At 42.5% G+C, this 17,974-nt stretch overlaps 2 protein-coding genes and 1 non-coding gene across 3 annotated transcripts in view; 1 reads left to right on the plus strand and 2 right to left on the minus strand.

The window, feature by feature from the left end:
- The window catches only part of Cdk7 (cyclin dependent kinase 7), a 36,497-nt gene extending 22,417 nt beyond the window's left edge, over positions 1-14,080 (minus strand). The window contains exons 1-6 of the mRNA XM_004623026.2: positions 13,872-14,080; positions 13,530-13,589; positions 8,634-8,667; positions 7,549-7,616; positions 5,923-5,991; positions 3,518-3,628 (exon numbers count right to left, since the gene is read on the minus strand). Of these exons, the coding sequence (XP_004623083.1) occupies positions 3,518-3,628; positions 5,923-5,991; positions 7,549-7,616; positions 8,634-8,667; positions 13,530-13,589; positions 13,872-13,937 (408 nt within the window). The 5' untranslated portion in view covers positions 13,938-14,080. The remainder of the gene's footprint in view (positions 1-3,517; positions 3,629-5,922; positions 5,992-7,548; positions 7,617-8,633; positions 8,668-13,529; positions 13,590-13,871) is intronic.
- Positions 14,081-15,520: 1,440 nt separating this feature from the next.
- Positions 15,521-17,974, minus strand: part of Mrps36 (mitochondrial ribosomal protein S36) — a 19,302-nt gene continuing 16,848 nt past the window's right edge. Inside the window, exon 4 of the mRNA XM_023704712.1 lies at positions 15,521-15,538. Within this exon, the coding sequence (XP_023560480.1) occupies positions 15,521-15,538 (18 nt within the window). The remainder of the gene's footprint in view (positions 15,539-17,974) is intronic.
- LOC111815257 lies at positions 15,553-15,609 on the plus strand. The gene has a single exon (XR_002819985.1). It is a non-coding gene; the product is annotated as a small nucleolar RNA SNORD52 (small nucleolar RNA).

Below are 17,974 nucleotides of genomic sequence, written 5' to 3' on the forward strand. Positions count from 1 at the left end.
AAAAAAAAAAAAAAAAAAAAAAAAAAAAAAAAAAATTCCAGCGTGGTGTGCCATGCTGGCCCGGCCCCTGGGGCCCTGATATGTCATTGAGACTGGGCTTGGTGGTATGCGCCTATAATCCCAGCCCTTGGGAGGCAAAAAACAGAATCGCAACAAGTCCTATCTACGTAGTGAGAGCCTATAGAGCCTGTCCTAAATACATAAGAAATAAACTAAAAAAAGAAGAAAAGTATGTATTTTTGGCTCTATATCCACATAAAGAACATCTACCAAGACAAATTAACCTTATTCCAATAGCTAAATGATCCTGAAAATGGTCAACTTCATAAATTTTGTAAATATGTATGTTTACAAAATGTGCCACTGACCTAATTCCCTGGCCCTACATAAATTATTTTTAAAGATATACTGGAGAGAAGAGGCATCGGGCAGTGCCCACTTGTGATTCCAGCACTCAGGAGACTGGGGCAGAAGGACCACTATGAGTTCTAGGCCAGTCTGGGCTACATAGTGACTTCAAGGCCAGCATGAACTACACAGTGAGACCCTGTGTCAAAAAAACAAACAAAGAAAAATCTCCGTTGTATGAATTCATTCTTTTGTCTTTAGTACCAAGAATCAAACTCTGGACCTTGCACTTGCCAAGCAAGCACTGTGCCATTGAGCTATATCACTGATCCTCCATTGTATAAATCCAGTTTTCTACAACAATATAATAAAAAGAATTCTTGAATTGAAAGACTGTAAAGACCTTGGTTCTAATACCCAGTGAGTTATCAATTGCTAACTTTGAAAAAAACACCTTACTTAGCAGCTTAGCTCTTCATATATGAAAAATGAGTATGGTGTGGTGTCTATTGTGCTGTCAGGCTGGCTGGTGAGAAGATCACCATGCCTTTGGCCAGAGATTTACTACAGCCTTTCTTGGAAAAGAAAAAAAAAAAAAAAAAAAAGACATAAAAAAGGGCTAGTTCAAAGTCTAAATTCTTATTTTATGTAAAAATGTCCAAGTTGTTACAAGATTACCATGGTTTTCAGCCATGCGCAAGACAGTGGTTCTTTGCATTATTCAACAGTTTTGGACCAGCCTACAGGAGGAAAAGCCAGACTCACAGAAGGTGTATCCATCACTTTGGTATTTTCTCTCTCTTTTTTTGGCGGAACCAGGGATTGAACTCAGGCCCCTGTGCTTGCCAGGGAAGCGCTTATTCCACTGAGCCGTCTCCCCAGCCCCTATCACTTTGGTATTTTCTAAGCCAGAGAGAAGGTTCATAAAATTTTTCCTTGTGGGCTTTTTAAGTAAAGGGTATCCAGTTCAACTGGGCAAGTTTACCAAACATCTCTTACTATTTTTTTAAGTTTGGAAAGCACAATTTTTTTGTAGTTATTTCACCTACTTTGCTTGGAATAAAATAAATCAGAATGGAAGCAAGGTATATGTAGGAGGACAGAGATTTTTAACACTATGGGATTTAAAAATTTTTGGTATATATAACTTAAGACAAATTTTTAAAAATCATTATCAGCTAAGGAACAAGTAATGTTCAAATAGAAATGTTATGAACTCTATGTTTTCACTGGAAGAGTTAAAAGTAGATGAGCGGTAAATCTGGATCTATTTGGTCTGGTTTGGGAAGATGTGAGTACAAAGTCTACATGTAATACTGAAGAGTAATACTGCTCCCAAGGAAACATTCCAGGTCATGATCTTGGTTCAAAGTGACTCTAGCTTTCCTAGTAGGAATATATCTTCAAAGCAGTTTTAACTGTTCAATTCAGGTCCTTGTTTCTAAATAGACCCCCTTATGGATTTTTTTTTTTTTTGCAAAACTGGGGATTGAACTGAGACCATTGCACTTGCCAGGGAAGCATTTATTCTACTAAGCCATCACCCCAGCCCTCCCTTTTTTTGACCCCCTTATATTCTTTTTTTTTTTTTTTTTTAAAAGTATTTATTTTTTAAATTTTATTTATTTATTTATGTGTGTGTGTGTGTGTGTGTGTGTGGCCAGCTCAGCCCACCAGGGGGCGGGGCTGGCTGGCATGTGGTGCTGGGGATTGAACCGCGGTCCCTGTGCTTTGCTAAGCTTGTTCTAAGTAGGTGCTTTAGATCACTGAGCCATCTCACCAGCCCCCCCCCCTTATATTCTTTGAGAAATCAGAATGACAGGGTCATAGCAGAATATACTCAGCTATAATTTGCATATAAATATTAATCTGATATTCCTAAAACTTTTTTTATATAAAGTACTTTTGCCACAAAATTGTACTAATAGTGAAATAAACTTTTGTTCACTGTACTGTCATGATTCCTTTGCAGGTTGTTCAGTTAGAAGAAAGCAACACTAATGATATATAAAACTTTCTGAATTTGCTTTTTCACAAAGCCTTATCATAAATTTAGTAAGTGTAAAGAATCTACCAAGATAACATGATTATGCTTGATTTTGTAAGGTTCACAGCACTGACATGCTCCTATGTTGATGGCGTTTTTCAATAGTTTTGATTATGGACAAAAAAAAAAAAGTAAATCAGGACTGGGCTGGAAAAAAAAACAGGACTGAGTTGGGCATGGGATGCACGCCCGCCATCTCAGCATTTAGGGAGGCTCTAGCTGAAGGATCACAAACCTGTGTGCTGCTTGGACAATTTAGCAACACACTGTTTCAATATAAGGAAGACTGAAAATGTAGCTCAGTAGCCAAAAGCGCCTGGATTGTACTACTTTTTTTTGTATTTTAAGGAAGGGTCTACAGGGTGTTCAGGGTCTCGCTACTAGATCAGATTCGCAGTGCTTGGCCTGTTTACAGCCTCCCAAGAGCTGGGATTCCAGGTGTGCACCACCACGCCCAGTCTCAATTGCATTCTCAGAGAGCCCTGGGGGTGAGGCCGGCACAGCAGGCCCTGGAATGAAATCCCCGGCCTCTGAGCCTGCTTGCAGGCCCTTTAATCCGCTGAGCTATTTGGCTGGCCCTCTGGATTGTAATCCTAATACCACAGTAAAAAAGGAGGACTAGATGCCTATAATTCTAAACGTTACACAGCAATATGGAGTCCTGACAGCAGCACCTACTGCAACTGGAGAACAAGTAGAAGAGGCTGAGATAAAGCGGTCACTTGTACTTTACTTTGTTCAATAAGCTACATACTAACACCATTATAGACTAAACTACTTACTATGTAAACCTGACCACAAGAAAAGCAAATGGACTGGGGAATGTAGTTCAGTGGCAAAGGTCCTGCCAGGCATGTGGAAGGCTAGGGGTTCAATCTATAGCACTACAAAAAGAAAAAAAAATTCAATTAAAAGAGTGAAACTGGGCCAGTGAGTTAGCTCAGAGAACTAAGCACCTACTTAGGCAAGCACTGTGTCTGGGGTTCCCTCTGGGCATGGTGATGCATGCCTGTGAGCCCAGTGCTGGGAAGGCTAAAAACAGGAGGATCACTACGAGTCCTGCTGTGTAGTGAGACCATGTGCCAAATACATAAATTTAAAAATAAAGGACGGAAACCTTACCCTATGTAGAATCCAGTGTTGGTGTAAATATTCCAGCCCTTGAAGAGTCATCAACATGTATGCTTTAATGTGTGACGGTGTCAGCACAAGACTATTGTCCTTTATTATAACCTGGAAAACAGACATACAACACAGACACACCTCAGCATTCTGAATGAACTCTACCACATAAAAATAAAATGAGTATTTCCGCACAGAAGACTCTCCCAGAGAAACTGCCCAACTCTGTTTAGAAGACACTGTTAGAATTCCTACAATTATGGGGCTGGTGAGATGGCTCAGTGGTCTAAAGCACCTACTTGGAACAAGCTTAGCAAAGAACAGGGACCGTGGTTCAATCCCCCAGCACCACGTGCCAGCCAGCCCCGGCCCCTGGTGGGCTGAACTGGACACACACACACACATAAATAAATAAATTTTATTAAAAAAAGAATTCCTACAATTAGGGAGAGACAAGCATCTATAGAATTAGGAAGAAGGCAACACTGCAGCCTATAACCTTTAGCAGAAACGTATCAGACATCTACAGTGGGAACCTCCTCATCCCAGCTCAGCCCATCGCAATAGGGTAAGTAGGATAAGAACGAACCCCACCTGACTCTCTGATGAGGATACAGGACCCAGGCATGGCCGTCCCACTCTGGAACTGCCCGCCCAGGCACCAGATTGCTGCTGGGATGGGCATGTGACCTAAGGCTAACCAACCAACCAATCCAAGTGCTTGGGCTAGAAGCGAAGGGAATGAAGCACTGTCTTCTCTTGGGAATTATTAGACTCCACAGACAAAGCCTGGAACTGTCCAGACCACACTGACAAAGTGGGCCCATGGAGAAAGGCAGGAGGATAAAACGGAGGAGTTACAGAGCACAGCTCAGTTTCTACAGCATTCTTGGGATCCGCGTCATACGCCAATTTATTCCTAGGGTTACAGCTCCTCTCTATTCCCGACTGGCATTAAATTATTGATTTTTTTGGTGGGGAGAATACTAGGAATTGAACTCATGACCTCACGCTTGCCAGGCAGGCACTGCACCACTGAGCTATATCTCCAACCCCGACATTTTTTCTTTTTCTTTTTTTAAGGCAATCTCACAAGCTGGCCTTGAACTCACAAGGTGAGCCTCCTGCCTCAGCCTTCTGAGTGCTGGGATTATAGCCATGTACCAACTTCCACAGTAGTATTTACTTATACAGGCTTCTGCAATTGTTCATATATTTTCTAGATGAAGAACACTGAGGTTTCTTCCATTTTTGCTGATTAAAAATAAAGCTGAACAACCATTTAACACTGGTTTCTATGTTGGCAATGTTTTGTTTTTCTTAAATAACTGGAATTGTTCACTAGTCTATGATGATACAGGAATATAGGGAAATACAGTGAAAAGTATAGGGGAAAAGCTTAAAGTTATGACAGACCTCATCTCAATTTCTCTAAAAGTATTGTCATGGCTACAGGGAACTGGATAGACAGAAATGCTAATGAAATGCAAGTTGCTGCACAGTGCTTAATGCTGCCAATACAGGCAAATGACCACAAGTGAAGAACCCATATGGGGCCAGGGAGTGAGCTCAGCAGCTTAAGCACCTGCCTGGCAATCAAAAGGTCCTGAGTTCAATTCCTGTTACAGAAAAAAAAAAAAAAAGAAAGAACTCACAGATGTTTGACTTCAGACTCCATCCAGTTTGAACAAAAGTAAGCACTTTTAAAATACCAGTAGTTGGGGCTGGTGAGATGGCTCAGTGGTCTAAAGCACCTACTTAGAACAAGCGTAGCAAAGGGACCGCGGTTCAATCCCCCAGCACCACATGCCAGCCAGCCCCACCCCCTGGTAGGCTGAGCTGGCCATACACACACACAAATAAATAAATAAATAAATAATTTTTTAAAAATACCAGTTGTTTTTAGTTTTTTGGTGGGGAGAGGCTTAAAAATTGGGGGTTACATTTTAGATTTACATAACATTTATCTTTAGAGAATTTGTATCTGTACATGATACAACTTGTTTCCTCCTCTTTCCTGTTTTCCTCCTGTGCCTTCAACTTCTGCTCCACTCCTTATTTATAAAGCTTTGCTTCCATTTTTTTCCTTCTATTTTTTTTTTTTTTTTTCTTGTCCCTTCTTTCCTTCCTCCTCCCCTTTCCCCAGGTCCCTTCTCATTTGAACATTTTCTTCCCATTTCCCAATATCTATTATACATTTTGGTCCTTATTTACACTTTTGGTTTCTCACACCAGAGAAATAAAGCAGTTCAAATAGCATTATCTTTCTTTCTTTCATTCATTCAATTATTCATTCATTCATAAATAAATTAAATAGAATACTATTATCTTCTAAGGCAGAATAACATCCACAATTTCCTTTGATAAACTGTAGAAAAAAATTTCTCTAAGAATCTTAATCTTACCTCTAAATCAGTTTCCATGAAATCAAAGACAAGGCTAATATTAGATTTATGTCCAAAAGCATCAAGGAGCTGCAAAATAAAAGTTTTTAAAAAGTTAAAATGTGATTCTGTCAGGCTAGACCCCAAGGAGCAACTCAGACCACTAGAATAGGCATGATTGAAGCAAACAGCAATATCTTTATTTCGGGTTGGTCAATGCTGAGAAGGCCACTGACCATGAACACAGGAAGAAAACAAAATATAGGCTGCCCTAGGTATGGGAGGGGGTGACCCACTGAGGAAAACAGAAAATGTTAAGTTCCTCGGGGGTCATGAGCGGGTCTGGTGCCTCTGTGGGGGGAGGGAAGTGCAGATGACAGCAGCCCTCAGCTGACTTACACAGTGGCATTCTATAGTGGGAAGCACCTGGGGAAGTGTGAGATGACAGCAGCAGCTTGCTAACTTACTGAGTGGCATTCTATAGACTTACAGTATTTCCTGTAAGCCTGAGAACCAGGCCTGGACACCAACTTGATAACAGTACACTTTCCTGTTTGAACACACTGGTCTGTTGAAGATTTTTCTCTTCAGATTGGGAGGGGTCTAATTATGAGGACCTAACAGATTTGCTATTTAACACTGTTGGAAGGCCATACCAACATATACATGTTATAAAAATTTAAACATATGAACTATTGACAATTTCCTATAAAGGTGAAATCACTTTACTAAATTTTACTTTTTTTTTTTTTTTTGGTTGTTTTACAGTGATAAAGAAGTTAGTGGGCCAGGGAGATGGCTCAGTGGAATAAGTGTTTCCCTGGCAAGTGGAAGGGCCTGAGTTCAATCCCTGGTTCCACCAAAAAAAAAAAAAAAAAAAAATTAAAGAAGTTAGTATTCTGAGGCACAAAAATATTAAACTTTTTAAAACCACTACATAGTTAAGTTCCCCCTAATTTGGGGATTTATAACTAAAGAATTAATAAAAACTTTACTTCAGTCTCCAATTGAAAAAATTTCCCAAGCACACTACTCAATTAAGAAAAGTCTCCCCAGGAGGAGTAGCATGATCCCTTTTAAATTACGAAAAAAGCTGAGTGTGGTGGCACACACCTGTAATTCCAGCACTTGGGAGATGGAGGCAGGAGGACAGCTGTGAGTTCCAGGCCAGCCTGGGATACACAGGGAGAACCTGCCTCAAAAAACCTCCCTAAGTAACCATTCCATAAAGAAGTGCATTCTTCACGCAGCCCGTTCCACACCTGATGTCTTCTACTAGCCTGATGACAATCTTATGAAGCAGAAGCCACACAAAGTTGAGAAAGAACTTGCTCAGAACCCTCCACACGGGAACACGAGGGTTTTGAATACAGGCTGATTCTTGGGCACTTCGCTAAAACTCTCTAGGATTCAAAGTAATTTGTTTTGGGACTACAGGTGGGCACCACCTCATCCAGCTTAGCTGTATGGTTTTAAAAGACACTCACTGCAGGAACAATTAGGACAAAAAACACTCCAGCTGATCAACTTTTCATTTTCTTCTCCAAGGCTCACCTAGAACAATTCATCTTGTTGAGGCTTCAATCAACACCTACTATGTTCAAAAAGGCAGGATCCCAAGTATCAAACAATTTAGATTGTACTCACACCAATTATATTTGGATGACTTAGCTCCTGTAATAATTTTATCTCTCTTAAGGCTGTTCTATTTATACCTGTGTAAAAAGGCAAAGCAAAAAGTAAACAATAATTCTGAAATCTCAAATTCTTCTTACAAATACATTTTTAGGAAAGGTCAGTCATAAAACAGGCAAATTTTGACAAGCTGCGAGACAAATTTGATTTTCTTTTACACTGCTTTATTTTTAAGGTAAGTTAGCACAGACTGACAGGGTTGAAAAACAATTATCAATAGCACATCACATCTGAAAACCATTACACTAAGAGCATCAGACTACAGGTATGTGGCAGACAGATAAGCACACGGGTTCTCTTCTCTTGCCCTACAAATATCTGGGGCACATGTCTCGTGCTAAGAGCAAGGTACTGAGATGACACTATCTTTTCTAACACCAGGGACAGAACTCAATCTGGGAAGAGATGATGGACTATTTTCATAAAAAATATGCTGTTATGACCAAACAGGACTCAGCATCTTTTAAAAAGGTCATGGAAATCTTTCCCTTGTATGTCTATGCCATAGAGAACTTTGTGGACTTCCACAAAGATGTATCCTAAACTCTCAAAGGAGTTAAAAGTTCAGAAAGAAAAAAAAAAAAAAATCAAGAGCAGTTAACATTTAAAATAGTAATGAGGGGCTGGCGAGATGGCTCAGTGGTCTAAAGCACCTACTTGGAACAACCTTGGCAAAGCACAGGGATGCGGTTCGATTCCCCAGCACCACATGCCAGCCAGCCCTGCCCCCTTGTGGACTGAGCTGGCCACACACACACACACACACACACACACAAATAAATAAATAAATGTTAAAAAAAAATAGTAATGAGATCAGCAGGGCAGGCCACTACCAACTTCACTGCCTCCCATTTCACTTAGGTGATGTGAATGTGAGAATTATCAAATGTCTCTTCTCTATGCGGAATCTGTCGTTACTCTTCTGGGCCACCGTAATAATTCTACCTAGAATCACTGTACCTCTTACTAGTACTTGGCTCATTTCCTCAGTGAAAATAAAAAGATTTCCCGTTTTCTCAGGTTATATGAATACTTACCATCTTTAGCTTCTGATCTGTGTCCAAGTTTGATCTGAAAGAGAAGAAAACACAATATCCCACACATATTAAAAATGCATTAAGTCATGCAGACCTCTTTTGAGGTTTTTTTTGTGACAAGGTCTTGCCTCAAGTTTGCAGTGATCCTCCTGTCTCAGCCTCCTGAGTACTCAGAGTTTACAGATGTGCACTACCACACCTGAAAAATTACAGACTTAAAATATAACCTATGAGCACTTCAAAATTCAGCTACCATAAAAACCTGCAGCAAACCACACGGAGAGTACTAGTAGGCAAAAAGAGAATGGGAATCATGAATTAGGCAAGAGGTTAACAGTGTGGCTTAGTAGAGAGCTTTGGACTCAAACCCTAGCATAGTGGGGCAAGGATAATTTACTAGAGTAGCCCCCTCTAAGTGTGCTTATATCATTCAGAATAGTGACAAACTGATTCTAAAATTTATAAGAAAAAAGAGCAAAATGTTTTAATTAGTGCATTTTCCAAACAAAAAAAAAAAATCTCATGAAGTGTGCTATTTCAGTACCCAGAATCAACAGAGATTAATTTTTTTTTTTTTTTGTAACCAGTGATTGAACTCAGGCCCTTGCACTTGCCAGGGAAGTGCTTATTCCACTGAGCCATCTCCCTGGCCCCAACAGTGATTAATTATGTTACACTTACTTCATTCAATTCATCCTTTCCCATTTGCTGGCTAAAATATTTTAAAGCAAATTCCACACTTCTTGTCATGTCATTTTTTTTTTTTTTTAATGAGCAGAATATATTTATTGAGGGAAAGAAAGCTCCTGTCCAAGAGAGGGACAGGAGGGGGGCCCGAGTGGGTTGTTCCCTTGTCATTTTATCCCTACATGTTAAGCACCTCTAAAGCATGAACTGCCTAAGTATAAGGGCATTTTCATTATTTTCAGGGTCCTCAGGTATTCAGGGTCTCACTACCAGATCAGACTGCAGTGATCTGCCTGTTTACAGCCTCTCCCAAGAGCTGGGATTACAGGCGCACACCACCATGCCCAGTCTCAATTGCAGTCTCAGGGTACCCGGAGCAGGGCCGGATCGAACCCTGCTCCCGCCGCCCCCCCAGCCTGCTCGCAGGTGCTTTAATCCACTGAGCTATTATAAGGGCATTTTCAAATCTAAGATAATTAATAATAATCCCATAGTAGTACCTAATACCTAGGAGTGGTTCCTAGTGAAATTTTCCAGATGGTTTCAAATTTCCTAATTGGCTCATTTAGTAGTCAAGACCAAGTTAGACATGAAAAACAAGGTCCACTACACAGAATTTAACAGATTTTAAGATTTACTAGAAAACAATGGTAATGAAAGGTACACAGTATTTCAGCAGGATGAAAAGAATTAATCATTAGAACTGAATAGCTGGGTCGGGGAGACAACTCAGTAGAATAAGTGCTTGCCTGGCAAACACAAAGGCCTGAGTTCAATCCCCCATTCTGCCAAAAACAACAACAACAACAACAACAAAACTGAATATAGTGCCCAGAATGAAGCCAAAAATATAACGAAGCCTGTACCCCAAGTACATGGGGGAACAGGGTATCAGCAGGGTATAACCTGTAATCCCAGCACTCAGGCAGAAGCAAAAGTGTTCAAGACTGTATTGGGTTAACTCACAATTTAGGCTCTAAATGAAAATCTTGTGCTTTCTTTTTGTGTGAGAAATGTGTACTCACTGCTGTTCTAGGTTGTTTAGTAACTAGTGGCTGTTTCTTGCTGCTCCCAAAGATAAAATTCCTTCCTCACTAATTTCTGTAAACAAAGTTAGCTTACAGAGATGACTTCAAAAGAAAACTAAATGGGCTTAACTCCTTGCTAAGATAAAATTCCTTCCTCACTAATTCCTGTAAACAAAGTTAGCTCACTGAGATAACTTCAAAAGAAAACTTACATCCTACTAACCTGTATTGTAACTGTTTCATTGCTATTCTTTTTTCTCATTAAAATTAATAAAAATTTAAAAATAAAAAAAAGAAAACTAAACTTAAGGCTACATTTTGTGTTACATGATAAATTTGTTTACTAAATTGAATATGGGTCCATGTTTTAGAAGTCGTCCTGTTCCTCCCCCCACCCTTTCTGGGCTAGCCGCCCGCCTGAGAGCTGCAGGGGGAGGGGGGATGAGCTCCGTAATGAACAGTTTTATAAATTCCAATTGGGCTGACCTGGTTCCTATTCTGAGCGACCCAAAACAAAGACCAGCCTGAACTATATTGCAAGACCTTTATCAAAGAACAAAACACAAAAGAATAGGTTATTAATAGTGTTGGACTCTGGGGGAAAGAAACTATTATATCTGCATATCATACAGTGTACAAACATTAACTGTAGATGATAAGACTTAAACATTAAATAAGCTAAAAGCCTACCTAAAGACTGGAAGATTATACGTGCAGTGAACACTTCTGATGAAGGATCAATGCCCACAAAAAAGCTGGATGTGGTGATACGCAGCTGTAACCTCAGCACCCAGCAGCTGAGGACGACTGCCATGAGTTTATGAGGCCAGCCTATACGACAGCGGAGACCAGGTCTCAACAAACTAAACCAAAGGAATCAATAGAAAAAAAAAGGAAAAGTAACCCTGGCCAGGTATATAGGTCAGAGGTAGCATACGTGAGAGGCCTTGGGTTCTATTCCCAACACCATCCAAAAAAAAAAGAAAAGAAAGAAATCTACAGAAAAACAAGTAAGAGAAAGTATAAGAAAAGATGATGTAATCAGAGAATTTTTTTTAAGTATAGAAATATAGATATGAGAAAAAAGCCTAATGTCCCGAGGGAGCAAAGAGCAACAAACAGAGCTCAGGAGAACTGCTCCCTCTTTGGCAAATTCCAGCAAGCTGGGATTCCAGGCTGCAGATAACAGCTTCTCCTGCTGGCGCCCGCCTGGTTGTGGTTGTTTCATCCCTTGCTTGGGGCGTTAATGGCTATAGTTGTGTAAACTTAAGGGTTAGGTAAATGCCTGAAGTCCATAGATAGTTTGGGTTCACCAAAGTAGTTAACCCACATTCCTTAGCCTGCCTCTATCCCTCAGTAAATGTCAGACGTTCCAGTGGCTCTGGGCTCACTTAGAGACTAATCTCAGTGAGGCCTCTAAAGCTATAATCAGGTTTTCTTTAGGCACCGACTGATGACTGATAATGCACATTTAAGTTTTTTTTTATTTATGTATTTGGTACAGGGTCTCACCACGCAGCTCAGACTCATAGTGATCCTCCTGTTTTCAGCCTCCCCAGCATTGGGACTATAGGACTGCCCCCCAGGAGGAGCTAAGTGAGCCCTGGGGGCAGGGCGGGTACACCATGCAGGACTGGGGATCGAACCCCTGGTTCCTGCACTTAGTTTGCTGAGCTATGTTGCTGGTCCTACCAGAGAAATTTTAACTTGAACAACAAAAATACACTACTTTTGACCCAGCTGACAAATGCCAGAAAGTCTGATAATACAAAAGCTGTTGAAACTGTGGTAGGAAGGAAACCTGTCTAACTATTTTGGAATTAATTTGGCCACATCTGGTGGAAGTTGATGTTGGAATGCTGAGGCAGCAACACATGCTTCGTTTTAACTATATGTTCTCAAACAAGCACACAAGACCGACTCACAGTGTCTGGCATGGAGGACCAGTAATCCCAAGTACTCACGAGGCTGAGACAGAGGGTCGCCAGTTTGTGGTCAGTCTGAGTAACTTAGTGACTGTCTCAAAATAATAAAATGTAAGCCCGGTCAGTCAGGGATGCAGCTTAGTGGTAGAGCTCTTGCCTACCATGGGTAAGGCCAAGTTCAACCTCTAGTACCACAAAAAGGAAATTAATGAATCATCTTTAAAATGATCAACAATATTTATGTCCTAGAAGACAAAGACAGTACCTTATTTAATGATTCCTTTTTTTTTTTAGTGGAACCAGGTATTGAACTCAGACACTAGCGCTTGCCAGGGAAGCACTTACTCCACTGAGCCATCTCCCAGGCCCACTGATTCCTTCTTGTAAAATTAAACATACATGTTAGCAAATGAGTGGAAGGAGTAACTATGTTTCTCCATGGGGAGGTCCAGAGCACCAACCAAATCCTTAATGTCACAACAGAAAAACAACTGTCTTGGTCTCTCTTTTTCTCCCTCTCCCTCCTCCCCCAACGTCTGTCTGTCTGTCTCTCATGTGTATCGGCCATCGTGCCACACACCTGTATTCCCAACACTTAAGTGATTGAGGCAGGAAGATTACCATGAATTTCAAGACCAGCCTGAGCTACATAGCAAGACCCTATCTCAAAAAACAAAACAAAGAAAATTTCTTATTAAATCATTTTAGAAAATGTACCACATCAGCGTTGTCACTGTTCCCGAAAGACTTTCGTGGCAAAAATGCGCGCAGATAATACAGCTACGACACAGAGTAGGCACACGTGAGGCAGACCTTGACAATGATATTAAATAGTTTCAAGGACTCCAACAGATGGGGCGACTCATCCCAACGTCTGAGGCTATGGAGCAAAAATAACACACAACCTTTTGGTTGTAAGTCAATTAATGGAAAACGAGTTCAACTCCAGCGCTCCATCTCCGAGCGCGAGGTCCCAGGGAAGCTATCGCCTTGGAAACGGCAAGAGTGACTCGTCCTCGGGCGGCCGAGGGTGGAGACGACGCGCTGGGAAACAGCAAGGCATCTTACTTTTCTTTCGGCGGAACCGGGGATTGAACTCAGGCCCTGCTACTGAGCCATCTCCAAGGCCCAAAATCAAATAAGGTCTTCTGTGGCCTGTTTTTTTTGAGGGTGGTATTAGGGATCGAACATCAGGACCTTACGCTTGCCAGGCAAGCACTTATTCCCCCGAGCTATCTCCCCAGCCCTTTACTTACTTTCTTAATGGCGACGATCTGGTTGGTGTTCTTGTCTCTGGCCTTGTAAACCGTGGCAAACTAGAAAGAGAGGGATGAGCTGGGGCGAGCTGCTCGCGCTCGCGGGGGACCCGGGTCCTAGTGGGCGCGCGGGGCTGGGGACGCGATCGCGCGGTCCGCGTCCAGCTGCCGCCTGCTCTGCAGGAAGGAGGGGACGGCCGAGGGTCCCCCAGGAAGTAACGAGGGGCAGCGGCGGGGACGAGCGGCCGGCCCAGGCCTCCGGCTCCGGCGCAACCCACCGAGCCCGGGGTGCGGTGGGGTCGCGCTCTCCTCGGGCCTTCCCAGCCCAGCCCCAGCGCCCACCTGTCCCTCTCCGAGGAAGTCCAGTTTCTCATAGCGCTTTGCTCGAGACTTCACGTCCACAGCCATTCCACGCACAGAGCCCGATGCCACAGGAAAGGGGCGAGCGTGCCGGACAGCAGGAATTTAAAGCTGCCTGCGAGTCTCTAAAAGACACTTCCGCCCACTGGGTGCCCACGCTGCGAGCTCCGCCCCACTTCCGGGGTGGGCAGGGTCGCCCGTAAAAGGGTCCGGGCGGAGCCTGCCCGAGGAAAGCTGGGTGAGCTGTCACGTGGTGCTTGTTGGCCGGGGCAGCAGTGGCACCCTGTTACCGTTTGGACTTGGGTCTTTTTTCCACTAGCAGGGTGGGTCTTCATTCTGATAGCGTTCTGAGTTCGGATTTAATGGGTGTGCATAAGTGTGCAAAACTTGGCCTCATAAGAGATGTCGCCTTCCGGTGCTTGCCTTGTTCTTCCTGGCGCCGGGGTTGCTATGGACGCCTGCTCGCCTCCCCAGCAATCTCTGGTTAGACAGAGGGCCAAATTCTTAAAGGATGATCAGGATTAAAACCAGTCTCTAAGGCAACCAAATCCAACGCTACGAAAACGTGTTTTGAAATAGGATTCTTGTCCTCTAAATGGAAATGGCATAGGTGGCTTTGAGAATTACACCAAACACGGAGAAAGTTTAGACACAGTAACTGTTGAGTGTAAACTGGCCCAGTATGGTGGTGCAGGTTTGTAATTCCAGCACTTGGGAGGATGAGGCAGAAAAATCACGATTTCAAGGGTATCCTGGGCAGGTTAGCTAGATGCTATATCAAAATTAAAAAACAACTGCGAGCATGTGTGTGTGTGTGTGTGAGAGAGAGAGAGAGAGAGAGAGAGAGAGACACACACACACACACACACACACACACGATATAACTCAAGCGAAGGTCCTGGGTTCAATCCCCTGTACCACAAAACCGAGAAAAATCCGACCAGTAACGAAATTATAAATTTCTACAGACACGTTAAATTCTTTAGAGGATATATATATAGAGAGTGCTTTCTATGTGCCAAGCACTATTGCAGACTCTGACAAATCCAAGAGAGAGAAGAAATAAGGAAGGTGATAGGTTCTGGCCCTAGTATGAATTGCTGAATTATTATTGTGGTGATGTAATATGGCTGAAGCCCTTAAAACAATAGCTCATCTTCCCCAAGGCCACCTCCCCACTTCTTCTCCAACTCAGCCCAGGGGACAATTTCCTTTCACCCCTCCTGCCACCTGAGGGAAGACCCCAATCAGCTCCTCAGGTGTGTCTAAACATCCCCTTCAAACTCCACTCTGGGCAAAAGGCCATAAAAGTGTCAGCCTCCCTTTGTTCCAATCCAGAGAATCCCTCATCTTCCCCAGATTGTCTCTGCATCCTCAAAGATAATAAAGCTCTTTCCCTTTTTGCTTCTGTTTCTCTGCTGTGACACCGGAAGCCACCGTGGAAAACCTATGAGACGTTAACTATGACACCTAAATGGTAAATGCTACAGATGCAATAACACGGGGTCAGGGTGTGTGGATAAAATGGAGGGGGTTGCAGTTGTTTGCACAGAGTAGTACAAGAAATAGCTGAAAACCCACGAGGGGGATTTGAACAGAAAAATGTATGTCTGGACAATATTTTAAAAGGTTCACTCTGTTGAGAGACACTAGAGATTTAAAAGGACAAGAAATTAGAGTCTCTGACGCTGGTCCTGATGTCAAAAGTAAGTTCTGATCCATTTAGGGGACTGGATGCTCAGCTCTCTGTGAGGCCCTAGCAGTGCTGGCTCTTACTGGTTGTCCTGCTTTCGTCTCTCCAGCATGAGAGCTCTAGAACCCCAACCAGGTGCAGAACCCCTTTCCAGAGTTTCTACACTAACCTGATGGCTAAAAATCTAAGGGCTCTGCCCCTTCCCTGACCGTTGGGGTCCTAGGATGCCTGGATTGTGTTTCTGCTTTCTCCGTTGTTGTGGATTTTCTTGGCAGAAGATGTCTCCTGTCTGATGCTGGGCAGAATCTAAGTGCTTACATCATTCTCTTGTTAATCTGTAAGAACAGTTGTAATGTACTGGGAAAAAAAGTTGGCTGGAAATTCTGACACTGTGTGAAGTAAAAAAGGTTTGCTTACCTTTATTTTGTTTCCTGGAAGTACCTCTTTGCAAAAACAATTCAGTAAAGTGTTTTAGAACAACAAAACAATTAAAAGGACCAAAGAAAGGCCTACTAGTGAATTACTGCAGTAATACAAATGGCTTTACTAGGGTGGCAAATTTTACTTCTAGCCAGCAGGATTTGCTGGTAGGCTGGTGTGGACTGGAGGGAAAGAACGTTCTAAATTTCTCATCTGCAGTAGCTATCAGCATGGAGCTGTTTTCCCTCTCTTTGCAAATTCGATAATGTTTTGCTTCTGCTTTTGGAGACAAGGGTCTTGCTGTGTAGTTCAGGCCGCGCTTGCACCCCGTAGGTAGCCCAGTTGGTCTTGAACGCAGGGCAGCCCTTCTGCCTCAGCCTGTGATGAGAGACGTGCCTCACCACATCTTTCTGCATTTGATATTTCTCAGAGTTGGGAATCCTCATTTTTCAGAAGAAACTGAATGCTACCAGAAACACAGTAATTTCAACTGTTAGTGTAGCAATTGTGTTTATGTCCTAGAGATTGTCTGCCTTTGAATACTGGCTCATGAGTATTCAGTCACTAGGTGGACAGCTTGGGCAGATTACTATCCATACCCTCTTTCCTTCTCTGTAACAGGACTCAACTTGTGTCATAGTTACTTCCCTTAGCTGAGACAAATACCTGACACCCAAAGTTAAAGGAAGAAAGGTTTATTTGGCTCACAGTTTGTAGATTTCAGTCCATCGTAGGCTGGTTCAAGGCAGGGTGGCAGGGCAGGCATTGCAGAGAAAAAGGTGATGGTGGGCAGAAGACAGCAAAGCTAGCAAGGGATCCTAGCAGCGTCTTTCATGTTGTAGGCGATCATGATAAGGCTGGTGCCAACCAGAGTACTGATTCAGTAATCACCCCCCCTTGGCTGCACCGTCTCTGAAAATGCCCCACCGATGACCACATGCAGCTTTGGGGGGACATCTAAACACAAGCCAAGGGGCCGGGGAGATAGTTCAGTAGAATGAGCGCTTGCCTGGCAAGTGCAAGGGCCTGAGTTCAATCCCCAAAAAAGAAACAAAACAAAACAAAAAAAACCCACAAGCCATAACAACTAATAAAGTCCTGACGAGTACCTGACATATTTAGTCATTACTAGTTATCTTTCTGGCCTTTGTTACCACTTGGATCTATATAACTTTCATACATTGCAGAAAACACACTGTCCTTGCCAGCTGTGTTACTGGGACTCAGCCCAATGCTTTCACAGAGCTACATTCCTATCTAACCCGCCCCTCCTTTGAGTCAGTTTTGCCAAATTGGTTTGTTTCCCAGGGACATTTTATGGTAATGAAGCAGTATTTGATAATATTCTGGGCCAAAAAGTTACTATATATACAAAAGTTATTAAGCATTTGCATAGCAATTTGCAGTTTACAAAGCTTTTTTTTGGTACGGGGGATTGAACTCAGGACCTTGTACTTGCCAGGCAATTGTTTGAGACAGGGTCTCGTTAGGTAGTTCAGGCTGGTCCTGAACTGACTATATAACCCAGACTGGCCTTGAACTCCCAGAGATCTTCCTGCCTCAGCCTCCTGAGTGCTGGGATAATTCTTTTTGCTTTCTCTCCCACAAAGCAAACAGGCTCACTATGCCAAGCTCCAAATAATTTTATTTTTTGAAACAGGTTCTGACTATATAGTCCAGGCTGGCCTCAAACTCTTGGCGATTCTCCTGCCTCAGCTTTCTAAGTGCTAGGATTATAGGAGGGTACCACACCAGGCTTGAAATAATTTTTTAAATAATTATGCTAAATCAGGTGTTTTTTCACAAGTTATCAGAGCAGCTTATTGCTAGTATTAAACCTAATCTCTTATCACCTATTTGTGTAGGGCAATGTTCATCCATAGCTACAGTGCAATTTATTTATTTAATTTTTTTAAAAAATTTTTATTTATCTGTGTGTGTGTGTGTGTGTGTGTGTGTGTGTGTGTGTGTG

The sequence above is a fragment of the Octodon degus genome, unplaced genomic scaffold (assembly GCF_000260255.1).
Source record: "Octodon degus isolate 3935 unplaced genomic scaffold, OctDeg1.0 scaffold00001, whole genome shotgun sequence".
In the NCBI taxonomy this organism is placed as follows: domain Eukaryota; kingdom Metazoa; phylum Chordata; class Mammalia; order Rodentia; family Octodontidae; genus Octodon; species Octodon degus.